The sequence below is a fragment of the Bufo bufo genome, chromosome 2, assembly GCF_905171765.1.
Source record: "Bufo bufo chromosome 2, aBufBuf1.1, whole genome shotgun sequence".
Lineage (NCBI taxonomy): Eukaryota > Metazoa > Chordata > Amphibia > Anura > Bufonidae > Bufo > Bufo bufo.
In genome coordinates this window covers 25,861,459-25,877,778 of record NC_053390.1, presented here as the reverse complement: position 1 = coordinate 25,877,778, position 16,320 = coordinate 25,861,459, and the positions used below count along the sequence as shown (strand labels likewise).

Genomic DNA, 16,320 nt, shown 5'->3' with positions numbered 1-16,320 from the left:
GGCCTAGACACTTGTTTGTGGTTTTCTGTTTTATCTTGTATCCTGTCCAGCGTGTCAGAATGTGGGGAAGGTTTTTCAAATAAATGACATCTTGTTAAACATCAGAGAAATTACACAGGAGAGAAGCCATATTCATGTTCAGAATGTGGGAAATGATCTTTTGTTTTCATTCATACCATTCTGGGTTTTTTTTTATCACTTTTTATAAAAAAAAAATTTGTGGGAGGTGAAGAGACCAAAAAAAATACTAATTAACCATTTTGACTTTTTTTTTTTATTTTGCCATATCTTTAAAATATTTTATAGCTTAAAAGTATGGAGGCTTTCGCACGCGGCGATACCTATGATGTGTATTTTTTTTTATAGTTTCCATTTTTTATTAATATTTTGGGCAAAGGGGCTGATTTTCTTTTTAGATTATTATATTTTTTTTTAAATGTAAACTTTTTTTTTTTACAGTATTTTATCTGGACTATCAGAACTTTTCACTACTTGTCTTATCTTACCTTATATCACAGGGAGGAGGTTTATAATTATATTCAATTCACATAATCAGCCACCACCTGTTTGTGGATTGGATGGATTTGGCTAAATGAACCTGAGCAGCCATTCCATTCTACCAACAACTATTTATCATGTACTTTCAGCAGCTTTTTTAACGAAGTGATACAACTAGTATTTTAGTGTTTTGCATTTTATTGTGTATCTACAGGCCTGTATCTTATATAAGATTTTTTTGATGTATGTTTATTTTATAGGCATTGGTTATAGTAACTAGGGTGTCTTCGTACTCCTGACCTGGAGTTATTTTACGAATTATCAGTATATGCATCAATAAAAATTGTGTGAATACTTTAAATAGTGTGAATATATTAAGTTTGTGTTCCGGATATTAGAGTGCCCATCTATTCTTTTGATTACATTTTTGGTGATCTGAGTGCGACATCAGATTGGCACAACTTGCTATCCCAAACCAGAGGTAGAGCAGTCCTATACCCCTTTCTTTTCCAAATTTGTCTTGCAGGAAGCCTAAGAGGCTGATAATCTGTGGTTTAGAACTATCCACCCTTTAATAGAATTCAAGCTGAATAGATTCACTTGATCCTTGTGTAAGCCATTTAAGTGGAGACCTGGCTACGTCAAGGTCTTCTGGACTATGTCTTAGAGACCATTAGGTTGATATAGTGGCTGTACGGTTGAGTATCCACAGGTTCTAGCAGAACTGAGTGCTCTAGACACACAATTTGCCCTGGGGGAAGTCTTCATATACACCATTGTCTCATTTGAATGAGTTGGGATCAAAATAAATGTTTCATGAATTGCAAACCAGAGTGTGGCAAAGATCTTTATGATTTAATCAAAGAGGCCTCAAGAGGCTGGTCAAACTTCAGGCTGACAAACTGAACCTCTTCAGGTCTTGGCAGAGTTCAGTGTCCTAGACGCACAGAAACTGCAGTGGGGGAAGTCTCCAAGTTATACTCTTGACTCAACTGAATGAGTTAGGAAAAATGATCTTTTGGTAGATTGAGGCCCAAAGTGTGGTATGATCTTCATGACTACATCAGAGAGGCCTCTAGATAGAGATCGAAGCTAGCAACCGTCAGGCTCAATCTTTCCAGATATTGGCAGAGTTGAGTGCCCTACATATTAAGGGTCTACACTGGGGGAAGTCTCAGTAACGCCCCTGACTCATCTGTATATTGGGAACCATGACCTCTCTGGCCCGAACAGTATGATGGCTGTACTGTCGTCTGGTTTAGCCTGATTTTCATCAATAACCTAATTATCATGGAAACTGGAGGAAAAATGTAGGCCAGCCTGAACCTCCAAGGAATGGACAAGATACAGTGGGGGAAATAATTATTTGACCCCTCACTGATTTTGTAAGTTTGTCCAATGACAAAGAAATGAAAAGTCTCAGAACAGTATCCTTTCAATGGTAGGTTTATTGTAACAGTGGCAGATAGCACATCAAAAGGAAAATCGAAAAAATAACTTTAAATAAAAGATAGCAACTGATTTGCATTTCATTGAGTGAAATAAGTATTTGAACCCTCTAACAAAAAAAGACTTAATACTTGGTGGAAAAACCCTTGTTTGCAAGCACAGAGGTCAAACGTTTCTTGTAATTGATGACCAAGTTTGCGCACATTTTAGGAGGAATGTTGGTCCACTCCTCTTTGCAGATCATCTCTAAATCCCTAAGGTTTCGAGGCTGTCTCTGTGCAACTCTGAGCTTGAGCTCCCTCCATAGGTTTTCGATTGGATTAAGGTCCGGAGACTGACTAGGCCACTCCATGACCTTAATGTGCTTCTTCTTGAGCCACTCCTTTGTTGCCTTTGCTGTATGTTTTGGGTCATTGTCGTGCTGGAACACCCATCCACGACCCATTTTCAGTTTCCTGGCAGAGGGAAGGAGGTTGTCGCTCAGGATTTCACGATACATGGCTCCGTCCATTTTCCCGTTTATGCGAATAAGTTGTCCTGTGCCCTTAGCAGAAAAACACCCCCAAAGCAAAATGTTTCCACCCCCATGCTTGACGGTGGGGACGGTGTTTTGGGGGTCATAGGCAGCATTTTTCTTCCTCCAAACACAGCGAGTTGAGTTAATGCCAAAGAGCTCTATTTTGGTCTCATCAGACCACAGCACCTTCTCCCAGTCACTCTCTGAATCATTCAGGTGTTCATTGGCAAACTTCAGACGGGCCTGCACATGTGCCTTCCTGAGCAGGGGGACCTTGCGAGCCCTGCAGGATTTTAATCCATTGCGGTGTAATGTGTTTCCAATGGTTTTCTTGGTGACTGTGGTCCCTGCTAATTTGAGGTCATTAACTAACTCCTCCCGTGTAGTTGTAGGATGCTTTTTCACCTTTCTCAGAACCATTGACACCCCACGAGGTGAGATCTTGCGTGGAGCCCCAGAGCGAGGTCGATTGATGGTCATTTTGTGCTCCTTCCATTTTCGAACAATCGCACCAACAGTTGTCACCTTCTCTCCCAGCTTCTTGCTAATGGTTTTGTAGCCCATTCCAGCCTTGTGCAGGTCTACAATTTTGTCTCTGACATCCTTTGACAGCTCTTTGGTCTTTCCCATGTTGGAGAGTTTGGAGTCTGCTTGATTGATTGATTCTGTGGACAGGTGTCTTTTATACAGGTGACTAGTTAAGACAGGTGTCCTTAATGAGGGTGACTAATTGAGTAGAAGTGTCTAACCACTCTGTGGGAGCCAGAACTCTTAATGGTTGGTAGGGGTTCAAATACTTATTTCACTCAATGAAATGCAAATCAGTTGCTATCTTTTATTTAAAGTTATTTTTTCGATTTTCCTTTTGATGTGCTATCTGCCACTGTTACAATAAACCTACCATTGAAATGATACTGTTCTGAGACTTTTCATTTCTTTGTCATTGGACAAACTTACAAAATCAGTGAGGGGTCAAATAATTATTTCCCCCACTGTATCTGCGGTTAAGGGATTGTCTGCCTAATAATGGGAAAGGAATGTTTCCATCTTGGCACTGAACATGATTCCACTGAGCAATTTGTTTGAAGATCTTGCAACTGTATTACACTGGTGCTCTTTTCTTTATACTCTCTCGCTGACGCTGCGGTACCGCAGCAGTATCACCACTGCTGCAACAAACAAAGGAAACTAAAATCAATACTCTGGTTTCGCGCAACAATACTCCATACTCCTTACAGTACTATAAACATAGGAAGCCATGCATTCACAGCATTAGTCTAAAAATTGTGTATATATACAGTACAGACCAAAAGTTTGGACACACCTTCTCAAAGAGTTTTCTTTATTTTTATGACTATGAAGGCATCAAAACTATGAATTAACACATGTGGAATTATATACATAACAAACAAGTGTGAAGCAACTGAAAATGTCATATTCTAGGTTCTTCAAAGTAGCCACCTTTTGCTTTGATTACTGCTTTGCACATTCTTGGCATTCTCTTGATGAGGTTCAAGAGGTAGTCCCCTGAAATGGTTTTCACTTCACAGGTGTGCCCTATCAGGTTTAATAGGTGGGATTTCTTGCCTTATTAATGGGGTTGGTACCATCAGTGGCATTGAGGAGAAGTCAGGTGGATACACAGCTGATAGTCCTACTGAATAGACTGTTAGAATTTGTATTATGGCAAGAAAAAAGCAGCTAAGTAAAGAAAAACGAGTGGCCATCATTAGTTTAAGAAATGAAGGTCAGTCAGTCAGCCGAAAAATTGGGAAAACTTTGAAAGTAAGGGCTATTTGACCATGAAGGAGAGTGATGGGGTGCTGCGCCAGATGACCTGGCCTCCACAGTCACCGGACCTGAACCCAATCGAGATGGTTTGTGGTGAGCTGGACCGCAGAGTGAAGGCAAAAGGGCCCTGCGCAGGACAAAGGCATTTTCCGGAGTTCTGGTGATGAACGGGGCTCTCTATGGGGCTGCCAGGAATCCCGGTGACGTCACCGGCACTGATAGGCGGGCTTTAGCGCTGCCCTAGCCAGTGACGTCACTAAACACAGTGTGTTATGGTAAATAAAAGAGCCCTTGCTCTGCGCGATCTAGCGCAGGGCAAAGGAGAGCATTGAAGCATGAAATGCTCCAATGCTAACATCAGGGGGGCTGCCTGGGTGAAATTATGGGTATCTCCGGATTCAGCTCTGAACCCAGACAACCCCTTTAACCCTAATGGTGCTAGTGTGGATTAAAAATCCAATGTTTGAAGATCTCTAGATTCAGAGACCATTCTCCTGGAAAGGTTAGACCTTGACTGTCGGTCAGCAAGAATGTTGAAGGAGCCTCAAACAAGTACAGTAGGTGCCACCCTGCTTATAATGTCTGCTCTTACACTAACTGTTTCCTCAAGTCTTTGGGGTGAGTCAGACGTGATCTTCTATAGCATTAAAGTCTTTTGGGTTTGAGGAAAGATACTTCTCAAAGGACTCCAAGAGCCCAATGACTATATGTTTCTCTAGGTGCAGTTCTCAACCTACTTCAGAGCCATTATTAGTTAACAGAATTCAGATCAGCTGGAAAACAAAACACTTGTCTCTGAAATGTTTCTACCATCTGTAGGATTGACAAGCTTGAAATGACAGGGTACACCAAATATTCAACTCCTCTGGGTTAAGGTTTCCACAAGCTTAGGATGTCACATTCAGGTGTGGGAGAGAAACACCACACCGAACATAGGAGGGAAAAGGGTGAGGGAATAAGGCCTGGAAACTAGGGAAAGGAGATGGAAACCTCCTAGTAAAACCCTAATCAAAGTCCTAACTACCAGTATGAACAGACCCCAGAGGTAGGTGAGTTCATACACAGGAATACCTAATGTCCTAACTCACCCTATAGGACCCTGGTACTAATGTCAGGAACGAGACAATCTATTCCTCCAAAAGGAAGGACGAACAGGAGTCTCCCTCAGGGAGCTGCATTTATATTTATATAAGCAGATATATAACGCGAGTTTGACTGCGACGTGTGTTTGCATAAGTGTGTGACTTAAGATTAAGTGACTTTAGATTCAGGGACTTCAGTGGGGGGACTGCAATTAGTCAGTTTCTTAGTACTACATTATATTGTATTTTTCGCTTTTGTGGTGTAATCCCCATTTAGTATGTGTTGCACAATTGACAACGCAGTCCAGTGCACATCTTGCATGATGTATGCAGTCCTGGAACAACCGTTCGAGGGTGTATATCTTTGTTCAAGATGTGAGCAAATTACCCGTTTGGAATCGCAAATCGAGTCTCTAAATTGGCAAGTTGCAACACTGAGAGGCATTGACAATTTGCAAAAGAGTTTGCTTCTCACCGAGCAAGCACTCTTTGGGGTAGATGAGGGGGAGGGTGACAGAGAGGAGGCTGAGGAAAGTGGGGTAGCTAGCTGGGTAACAGTTAGAAAGCGGGATAGAGGAAAGAGTGCCAGGGAGGCTAGCCCTGATCTGACACACCCCAACAAGTTTGCACGTTTGGCAAATGAGGGGGATGTCAGTCCAGGGATGGCACTGCTGCAGCCGGACACTTCCTCTGCCAGTCAGGGGAATGTCAGCTCCAGTAAGCAGGGGACCATGAGAGCAGGGCAGGCCAGACAGGTGCTGGTAGTGGGAGACTCCATTATTAGGGGAACAGATAGGGAAATCTGTCACAAAGACCGTGATCGCCGAACAGTGCTGTCTTCCTGGCGCTAGAGTTCGACACATCGCGGATCGGGTTGACAGATTACTGGGAGGGGCTGGAGAAGATCCAACGGTCATGGTCCATATCGGAACCAATGACAAAGTTAGGGGTAGGTGGAGAGTCCTTAAAAATGATTTCAGGGATTTAGGTCAAAAGCTTAGGACCTCAAAGGTAGTATTTTCTGAAATACTACCTGTACCCCGGGCCACACAAGAAAGGCAGCGGGAGATTAGGGAGATTAACAAGTGGCTCAAGAACTGGTGTAGGAAGGAGGGGTTTGGGTTCCTGGAGAACTGGGCTGACTTCTCTATCGGCTACAGGCTCTATCGTAGGGACGGGCTGCACCTCAATGGGGAAGGGGCAGCTGTGTTTGGAAAGAAGATGGCTAGAAGGTTGGAGGAGTGTTTAAACTAGGGACTGGGGGGGAGGGAAATTACATTATAGAAGGGGAAGATAGTGCAGATAGAGACCGGGGGCAAGGTAGTGGGACTGGGGGAGGAATGGAAGGAGGGACTAGAACAGTTCAGAAGGAAAGGTGTAGGATAAAAAATATACATAAACCTCTCAAATGTATGTATACTAATGCCAGAAGCCAGACAAATAAAACTGGGGAACTGGAATTAGTGATGTATGAGGAGAACTATGACATAGTGGGAATAACTGAGACATGGCTGGATGATAGCTATGACTGGGCAGTTAATGTACAAGGTTACAGTCTGTATAGAAAGGATCGTCAACACCGGAGAGGGGAGGGGTTTGCCTTTATGTAAAGTCTTGTCTAAAGCCCACACTCCGTGAAGATATAGGTGAGGGACATGAACATGTGGAGTCACTGTGGGTAGAGATATATGGAGCTAAAAACAATAATAAATTACTAATAGGAGTTTACTATAAACCACCTAATATACCAGAGTCCACCGAAAATCTACTACTAAATGAGATAGACAAGGCGGAAAATAATAATGAGGTGGTTATTATGGGGGACTTCAACTACCCAGATATAGACTGGGAAATTGAAACTTGTATATCTCATAAAGAAAACAGGTTCTTGGCAATAACCAAAGACAATTACCTCTCCCAACTGGTTCAGGACCCGACTAGAGGGACGGCCATACTGGACTTAGTATTAACCAATAGGCCTGACAGAACAACAGACGTGCAGGTTGGGGGACACCTGGGAAATAGTGACCATAAAGTAATAACCTTCCAATTATCATTCAAAAGAGCGTTTCTACAGGGAGGAACAAAAATACCAAACTTCAAAAAAGCTAAATTTAGCCAACTAAGAGAGGCCATAGGCCTAACTAACTGGGACAAAGTCCTCAAAAATAAAAATACAGCCACAAAATGGGATATCTTTAAAAGCATCCTAAAATCTCATTGTGAGAGGTACATACCGTATAGGAATAAAAGGTTAAGGAACAAAAAGAAACCAATGTGGATAAATAGAACTGTAAAGAAAGCAATAAATGACAAAAAGAAAGCATATAAAACACTAAAACAGGAGGGTAGCACGGAAGCACTGAAAAACTATAAGGAAAAAAATAGAACATGTAAAAAACAAATAAAAGCGGCCAAACTAGAGATCGAGAGAGTAAAACTAACCCTAAAATGTTCTTCAATTATATAAATGTTAAAAAGTATAAATCTGAAGGTGTCGGCCCTTTAAAGAATAATGAGGGAGGAGTCACAGAGAGCGACGAGGAGAAAGCAAAGCTGTTAAATATTTTTTTCTCCAATGTATTCACTGAGGAAAATAAACTGTCAGATGACATGCTGAATGTAAAAATAAATTCCCCATTAAAAGTTTCCTGTCTGACCCAGGAAGAAGTACAACAGCGACTTAAAAAGATTAAAATAGACAAATCGCCAGGACCGGATGGCATACACCCCCGTATCCTAAGGGAATTAAGTAATGTCATAGCCAGACTATTATTTCTGATATTTGCAGACTCTATACTGACAGGGAATGTCCCACAGGATTGGCGCATGGCAAATGTGGTGCCAATATTCAAAAAGGGTCGAAAAACAGAGCCTGGAAACTATAGGCCGGTAAGTTTAACATCTGTTGTGGGTAAACTGTTTGAAGGTTTTCTGAGAGATGCTATCTTAGAGCATCTCAACGGAAATAAGCAAATAACGCCATATCAGCATGGCTTCGTGAGGGATCGGTCATGCCAAACGAATTTAATCAGTTTCTATGAGGAGGTAAGTTCTAGACTTGAGAGCGGTGAATCAATGGATGTCGTGTATCTGGACTTCTCCACTGTACCACATAAAAGGTTAGTATATAAAATGAGAATGCTCGGACTGGGAGAAAACGTCTGTATGTAAGTAAGTAACTGGCTGAGGGATAGAAAACAGAGGGTGGTTATTAGTGGTACACACTCAGATTGGGTCACTGTCACTAGTGGGGTACCTCAGGGGTCAGTATTGGGCCCTATTCTTTTCAATATATTTATTAATGATCTTGTAAAAGGCTTGCATAGTAAAATAGCAATTTTCGCGGATGACACTAAACTGTGTAAAGTAATTAACACTGAAGAGGACAGTATACTACTACAGAGCGATCTGGATAGACTGGAGGCTTAGGCAGATAAGTGGCAGATGAGGTTTAATACTGACAAATGTAAGGTTATGCACATGGGAAGGAGGTAAGTTCTAGACTTATCTGCCCAAGCCTCCAGTCTATCCAGATCGCTCTGTAGTTCTAATACTGACAAATGTAAGGTTATGCACATGGGAAGGAATAATGCAAGTCACCCGTACATACTAAATGGTAAAACACTCGGTAACACTGACATGGAAAAGGATCTAGGAATTTTAATAAACAGCAAACTAAGCTGCAAAAACCAGTGTCAGGCAGCTGCGGCCAAGGCCAATAATATAATGGGTTGCATCAAAAGGGGCATAGATGCCCGTGATGAGAACATAGTCCTACCACTTTACAAAGCATTAGTCAGACCACACATGGAGGACTAAAGTAATAACTGGAATGGGGCAACTACAGTACCCTAAAAGATTATCAAAATTAGGGTTATTCACTTTAGAAAAAAGACAACTGAAGGGAGATCTAATTACAATTTATAAATATATCAGGGGTCAGTACAGAGATCTATCCCATCATCTATTTATCCCCAGGACTGTAACTGTGACGAGGGGACATCCTCTGCGTCTGGAGGAAAGAAGGTTTGTACACAAACATAGAAGAGGATTCTTTACGGTAAGAACAGTGAGACTATGGAACTCTCTGCCTGAGGAGGTGGTGATGGTGAGTACAATAAAGGAATTCAAGAGGGGCCTGGATGTATTTCTGGAGTGTAATAATATTACAGGCTATGGCTACTAGAGATGGGTCGTTGATCCAGGGAGTTAGTTTGATTGCCTGATTGGAGTCGGGAAGGAATTTTTTATTCCCCTAAAGTGAGGAAAATTGGCTTCTACCTCACAGTTTTTTTTTGCTTTCCTCTGGATCAACTTGCAGGATAACAGGCCGAACTGGATGGACAAATGTCTATTTTCGGCCTTATGCACTATGTTACTATATGACAGGAAAAAGCAAACTATTAACTTTAAGTGGCTATGGCAGCACCAGGAACTCAGCCAAGATCCACGCACCAGCTATTCACAACTCAAACTGAAGCTTTAAACTGCATAGCATAGTGGGAGAAACAACAATAAATAGAGAAGTTTAAATGACCATAATAGCCACACCTGGGGAAAGAAGGTGTGGCAAGCACCAGAAACAACACAGACGTCATTTGATCCAAATGGAAAACATGTCAGATCAAACCACGTGTTGCCAGTCTCACTAATCTCCTGCCACCTGTTGCAGTAATGTCCGTCACAGTACCCCCCTTCTACGGGTGACCTCCGGGCACCCAGGACTAATCTTATGACTGGCATTCACGTCAGATGCCCACATCCTCTCCCCTGGTCCATAACCCTTCCAGTGAACAAGATACTGAAGAGATCTAGGGAGGAATTCCAAACTGCCGTCCACCATGACATGAGCAGGTGGCAAGGGGGATGACTCCAATGGTTCAACATATCTCTTCAACAAAGATTTGTGAAACACATTATGAATTTTCAGAGCCTAAGGAAGTTCAAGACAAAAAGCTACAGGATTAATAATGGCAGTGATCTTATATCGACCAATAAACCTTGGATCCAACTTCCAAGATGGAACATTCAACCTAATTTTTCTTGTGGACAGCCACAAAAAATCACCCACACTTGGGTCCTGACCATTCATATGTTTCCTGTCAGCCATACATTTATACTTGTTGTCCATATTCATCAAGTTATTTAGAATTTTCCGCCATATAGAAAACAATTATATTCCTCCTCAGGGATACCAGAAGTATCCGCACCAGAGAATGTGCCAAATTGCGGGTGAAACCCATATGCCCCAAAAAATGGCGACTTACCAATGGACTCCTGTCTACGATTGTTTATGGCAAACTCTGCCAAAGACAAAAACGAGGACCATTCCTCCAGTCTTCCTAAATTAACAGATCAGGAGTGCAAAATATTGAATCGGCCAATGGAACTAAATGAATTATTGGCGGCCCTCGGGACAATTCAGGGAAACTATTCCCCAGGGACCGATGGGCTTCCGTTTGAAATATATCGCCAATACGGGGATGTAATCTTGCCAATGCTGTTACAGGTTTTAAATAATTCTTATCAGATAGGTCAGTTACCAGTATCTTTATCTGAAGCAGTAATTACACTTATCCTAAAAAAGAATGAAAGGGAGATCGGTGCATATCGCCCGATCTCTATCTTAAATACAGATTACAAAATTTGTGCTAAAGTATTCGCCAATAGATTAAAGGGAGTAATTGATAGACTAATTCACCCAGGCCAGACTGGATTTATACCTAAAAGATTGGTACAATCTAGTATACGCAGGGCCTTTTTGAATATCCAGGTTGGTCAGGGGGGTGGTGCCCGCTCCATCCTGTCATTAGACGCTGAGAAGGCGTTTGACAGGGTGGAGTGGGGATATCTTTGGAAAGTAATACATAAGATGAACTTGGGTGAATATTTTATTAAATGGACCCAGATTCTATATAATCATCCCAAGGCTAGAATTAACATCAATGGAGTATGGTCTGAACAAGTGGAGTTGCATAGAGGAACAAGACAGGGATGCCCCCTTTCTCCCTTGTTGTTCGCCTTATTTATAGAACCATTGGCTGCTAAAATTAGGTCGGATGAGGGGATCTCTGGTTTTGGTATGAATGGGATATCTGACAAGATAAGCATGTATGCGGATGATATTCTTGTCTTTTTGGAGAACCCAATATAATAGCTCCCCTATCTTATGGACATAATAAATACGTTTAGTGATATCTCGGGATATAAAGTTAATTGGGCCAAATCAGTACTATTACCACTGGATCAGAAAAATCTACCGAATTCCTTAGGTATTAAGGTATTAAAAAACACGGAATCCATGGATTATTTAGGTATAAAGTTAAGTGCAAGCATATTAGACTTGTGAGACTGAATGTAACTCCCTTGATGGTCAGATGTAAAAGTAAGATCGTAATCTGGCAGAAGTTATCTATGGGACAGGCGGATAGGATCGCATTGATCAAAATGATTTTGCTTCCCCATATTTTGCATATTTTGGCATTATGTCCAGTTTGGATAAAAGATCAGTTTTTCAACTATTTGGAACGACTGCTCAATGACTTAATCTGGGGTAGAAAAAGGGTTAAAATTAAGCAAAAATATCTCTGGTTAGCGGAAGAGGACGGAGGGCTATCAGTTCCCTTTTTTCAGGGTTATTATCTAGCTGCTCAAGTTCAATGGATAAAGTCAGGGGGAAATAATATAATTGAGTTTCTGGAACGGGGCTTTAACGGGATTTATCAAAAATTGTCACGGATGGTGTTGCAGAAAACTGGAAGTTATAAATAAACATCCGGCTGACTTGATCCCAAACTAAGGAACATATGGGTGAGCCCTATAAAACCCCTAGAGCTCTCCCTGACTGCTCTGCCCATGCAAAGATCTTTATGATAGATAATTGCATGTCCTCGTACCTAGACTGTGTGACACCTGAAAACCCTATAATAGTGAGGGGACACGACCACCGGCTCCCTGCACTTAATACGGAGGGAGTCAGGGTCACCTAGAATCAAGCCAGCACGGAAACACAAATAAAGGAAAAGACTTATCTGAGGAACCAGCAGTTGCAGCATGTAGCAGTGAACACAATCCAGGTAGTATAAACCGCAACGTGAGGCAGTATGGGAGGGAATATAAAGAGAAGGCAATCAGTGTAAATTGATGACAGCTGGGAGAAGGAAAAGAGGTGACAAAAACCAAAACAAAGAACATCATGCAAGAGGTACAGAAGAACGTCTGCCAGAGCTTCTCAGAGAGCTGGCGGTGACAGTACCCCTTCCTCTACGAGTGGACTCCGGACACTCAGAGCCCACCTTCTCAGGATGGGACCTATGGAAAGCCCTGATAAGACGAGTGGCCTTAATGTCCACCACTGGGACCCACATCCTCTCCTCAGGACCATAACCCTCCCAATAAACAAGGTATTGGAGTGAACCGCGGATAATGTGAGAATCCACAATCCTAGAGACCTGAAATTCAAGATTACCATCAACAAAAATCGGAGGAGGAGGCAAAGAGGAGGGTACAGTGGGTTGGACATACGGTTTTAATAGGGACCTGTGAAAAACATTATGGATCTTCCAAGTCTGAGGAAGATCAAGACGGAAGGCAACGGGATTGATGACGGACAAGATCTTGTAAGGCCCAATAAACTTAGGACCCAACTTCCAGGAGGGAACCTTCAGTTTGATATTCTTTGTAGACAACCACACCAGATCACCCACATTCAGGTCCGGACCAGGCACACGTCTCTTATCCGCCACACGCTTATATCTCTCACTCATCCTCTTCAGATTACCCTGAATCTTTTGCCAAATAAATGACAAAGACGAGGAAAATCTCTCCTCATCAGGTAAACCAGAAGACCCCTCTCCAGAGAATGTCGCAAACTGCAGATGAAACCCATATGCACCAAAAAATGGTGACTTATCAGAGGACTCCTGGCGACGGTTATTTAAAGCAAACTCAGCAAGGGACAAAAAAGAACACCAATCCTCCTGATTCTCCGCCACAAAACAGCGCAGATATGTCTCCAGATTCTGATTGACGCGTTCGGTCTGGCCATTCGACTGCGGGTGAAAAGCAGAAGAGAACGACAACCGAACCCCCAAGCGAGAACAGAAAGCCTTCCAGAATCTGGAAACAAGCTGCGTGTCCCTATCAGAAACAATGTCTGAAGGAATGCCATGCAATTTGACAATGTGATCAACAAATGCTTGCGCCAGCGTTTTAGCATTGGGTAACCCAGGAAAGGGAATGAAATGCGCCATTTTGCTAAAACGGTCCACTACTACCAGAATCACAGTCTTCCCCGAGGAACGAGGCAGGTCCGTAATGAAGTCCATGGACAGATGCGTCCAAGGACGGGAAGGAATGGGTAACGGGAGGAGAGAACCCGATGGCCGTGAATGAGGGACCTTGGCATGAGCGCAGGTCTCGCAGGCTGACCCAAAACCCTCAATCGTCTTACGAAGAGCCAGCCACCAGAATCTCCGAGCAATGAGATCCACTTTGGCTCTACTCCCCAGGTGCCCAGCAAGGACAGTATCGTGGTGCTCCTTAAAAACCTTGTGTTGTAAAGCGAGAGGCACAAACAACCTCCCAGGAGGACAAAGATCAGGAGCCTCTGCCTGGGCTGCCTGAACCTCTGCCTCCAAATCAGGATAAAGAGCAGAGACGACCACCCCTTCAGCCAAAATTGGACCCGGGTCTTCCCCCCTCCCGGAAAACAACGTGACAGGGCATCAGCCTTCACATTTTTAACCCCAGGGCGGAACGTGACAACAAAATTAAACCTAGAAAAGAATAAAGACCATCTGGCCTGTCTCAGGTTCAGACGCTTGGCTGATTCCAAGTAGGCCAGATTCTTATGGTCGGTAAACACAGTAATAGGGTGTCTGGCTTCCTCTAGCCAATGGCGACATTCCTCAAAAGCTAATTTGATAGCCAACAACTCCCTATCTCCCACATCGTAATTTCTCTCTGCGGAGGAGAGTTTCCTTGAGAAAAAGGCACACAGCCGCCATTTGGCAGGAGAGGGACCCTGAGACAAGACCGCACCAACACCCACCTCAGAAGCGTCCACCTCAACAATGAAAGGCAGAGAAACATCAGGTTGAACCAAGATGGGAGCGGAAGCAAAACTCTCTTTGATACTAGAAAAGGCCTTAAGCGCATCTACCGACCAGGAGGAAAAATCTACCCCCTTTTTAGTCATATCAGTGAGTGGTTTAACAACAGAGGAATAATTCAAAATGAACTTCCTGTAATAATTGGCAAAACCCAAAAACCGCATCAGCGCCTTCTTCTCAGGAAGCTCCCAATCAAGCACAGCGCGGACCTTCTCAGGATCCATGCGAAAACCAGAAGCGGAGAGAAGAAAACCCAGAAATTGAATTTCTGGAACCGCAAACACACATTTTTCCAGTTTAGCGTACAGTTTATTCTCCCGCAGAATGAGCAAGACCTGACGTAGGTGGTCCCTATGAGTTTTGAAATCAGGAGGAAAAAATCTAAATGTCATCTATATACACCAGTACAAATTTCCCCATTAAATTATAAAAAATTCTGTTCACAAAATGTTGGAAGACGGCTGGAGCATTCATCAAACCAAAGGGCATAACCAAATTCTCGAAATGGCCCTCAGGGGTATTGAAGGCCGTCTTCAATACGTCCCCTTCCCTGACCCTGACTAGGTTGTATGCCCCTCTTAAATCCAACTTAGAAAAAACTTTAGCCCCAACAATCTGGTTAAACAGGTCCGGGATCAGAGGAAGCGGATAAGGGTCATGAATTGTGATACAGTTCAGCTCCCTGAAATCCAGACATGGTCTTGAAGAACCATCTTTTTTCTTAACAAAAAAAAAACAGCGGCAACAGGTGACTTCGAGGGTCGGATGTGTCCCTTTCTCAGGCTCTCAGAGATATAACTATGCATAGCAACCCTTTCAGGTTGGGAGAGATTGTATAAACGTGATTTTGGCAGCTTGGCGCCTGGGATGAGATTAATAGGGCAATCGTACTCCCGGTGAGGGGGCAACTCCTGGACACCACTCTCTGAAAACACATCCGAAAATTTAGAACGAAAAGATGGTACAGTCTTGGTAGAAACCTCTGAAAGAGACGCCGTGAGGCAATTCTCTCTGCAAAAGTCACTCCAACCATTTATTTGCCTTGCTTGCCAATCAATGGTGGGGTTATGTTTAGTGAGCCAGGGTAGCCCCAACACTAGAGGAGTAGGTAATCCGCTTAGGACTAAACATGACATATCCTCAACATGAGCATCACCCACAGTCAAACGGATATTGTGAACTATGCCCTTTAACGATTTTTGAGAAAGTGGAGCGGAATCGATAGCAAAAACAGGTATATCCTTTCCCTTAGTGCATACCTGGAAACCATGTGTTATAGCAAATTGATTATTAATGAGATTGACAGCTGCTCCACTATCTACAAAAATCTCAGAATGTTCTTGCTATCTAGCGCCACCCTGGCAGGTAGGACAAAACGGGAACTACAAGCAAACGGCAAACCTTCAATTTCCGCATCAACCTTGCCAATAGTAACAGATGGAAAGTTTTTAGAGGGTTTTTTCTTTTTGTTTCTTTATTACCCTCAGAAAACTCTCTGAATCTCCTAGAGGGGCAAACATTTGCCAAATGATTTATACCTCCACAACAGAAACAAACCCTCCTCTGAGAGCTGAATCCTCTACTATAAGAGGCAAGCAAACCCAGCTGCATGGCCTCCTGCTCAGAGGGGATTGAGAGAGACTGAGGCCCCTGCGCACTGAATGAGACCGCCCCACTGTCCTTGGACTGAATATGACAGGAAGGAGTGATCTCTCCTCTCTCTCTAAGATGCCTGTCAATACGAACAGTTCGAGACATGGCAGACTCCAAGGAGGTAGATCTCTCATGAAAGGCAAATGCATCTTTCAATCCCTCCGAAAGACCATGGCAAAATTGACTTCGGAGTGCAGCATCATTCCAACCAGTA

At 43.0% G+C, this 16,320-nt stretch overlaps 2 protein-coding genes across 3 annotated transcripts in view; both read left to right on the top strand.

Moving 5' to 3' along the window:
• Window positions 1–16,320, top strand: part of LOC120991227 (gastrula zinc finger protein XlCGF26.1-like) — a 136,854-nt gene that overhangs the window by 13,015 nt on the left and 107,519 nt on the right. The gene's annotated exons all lie outside the window — the stretch shown is intronic.
• Window positions 1–16,320, top strand: part of LOC120991226 (zinc finger protein 260-like) — a 61,111-nt gene that overhangs the window by 1,841 nt on the left and 42,950 nt on the right. The window contains exon 2 of the mRNA XM_040420087.1: window positions 12,393–12,401. Coding sequence (XP_040276021.1) covers window positions 12,393–12,401 — 9 coding nt within the window. The remainder of the gene's footprint in view (window positions 1–12,392; window positions 12,402–16,320) is intronic.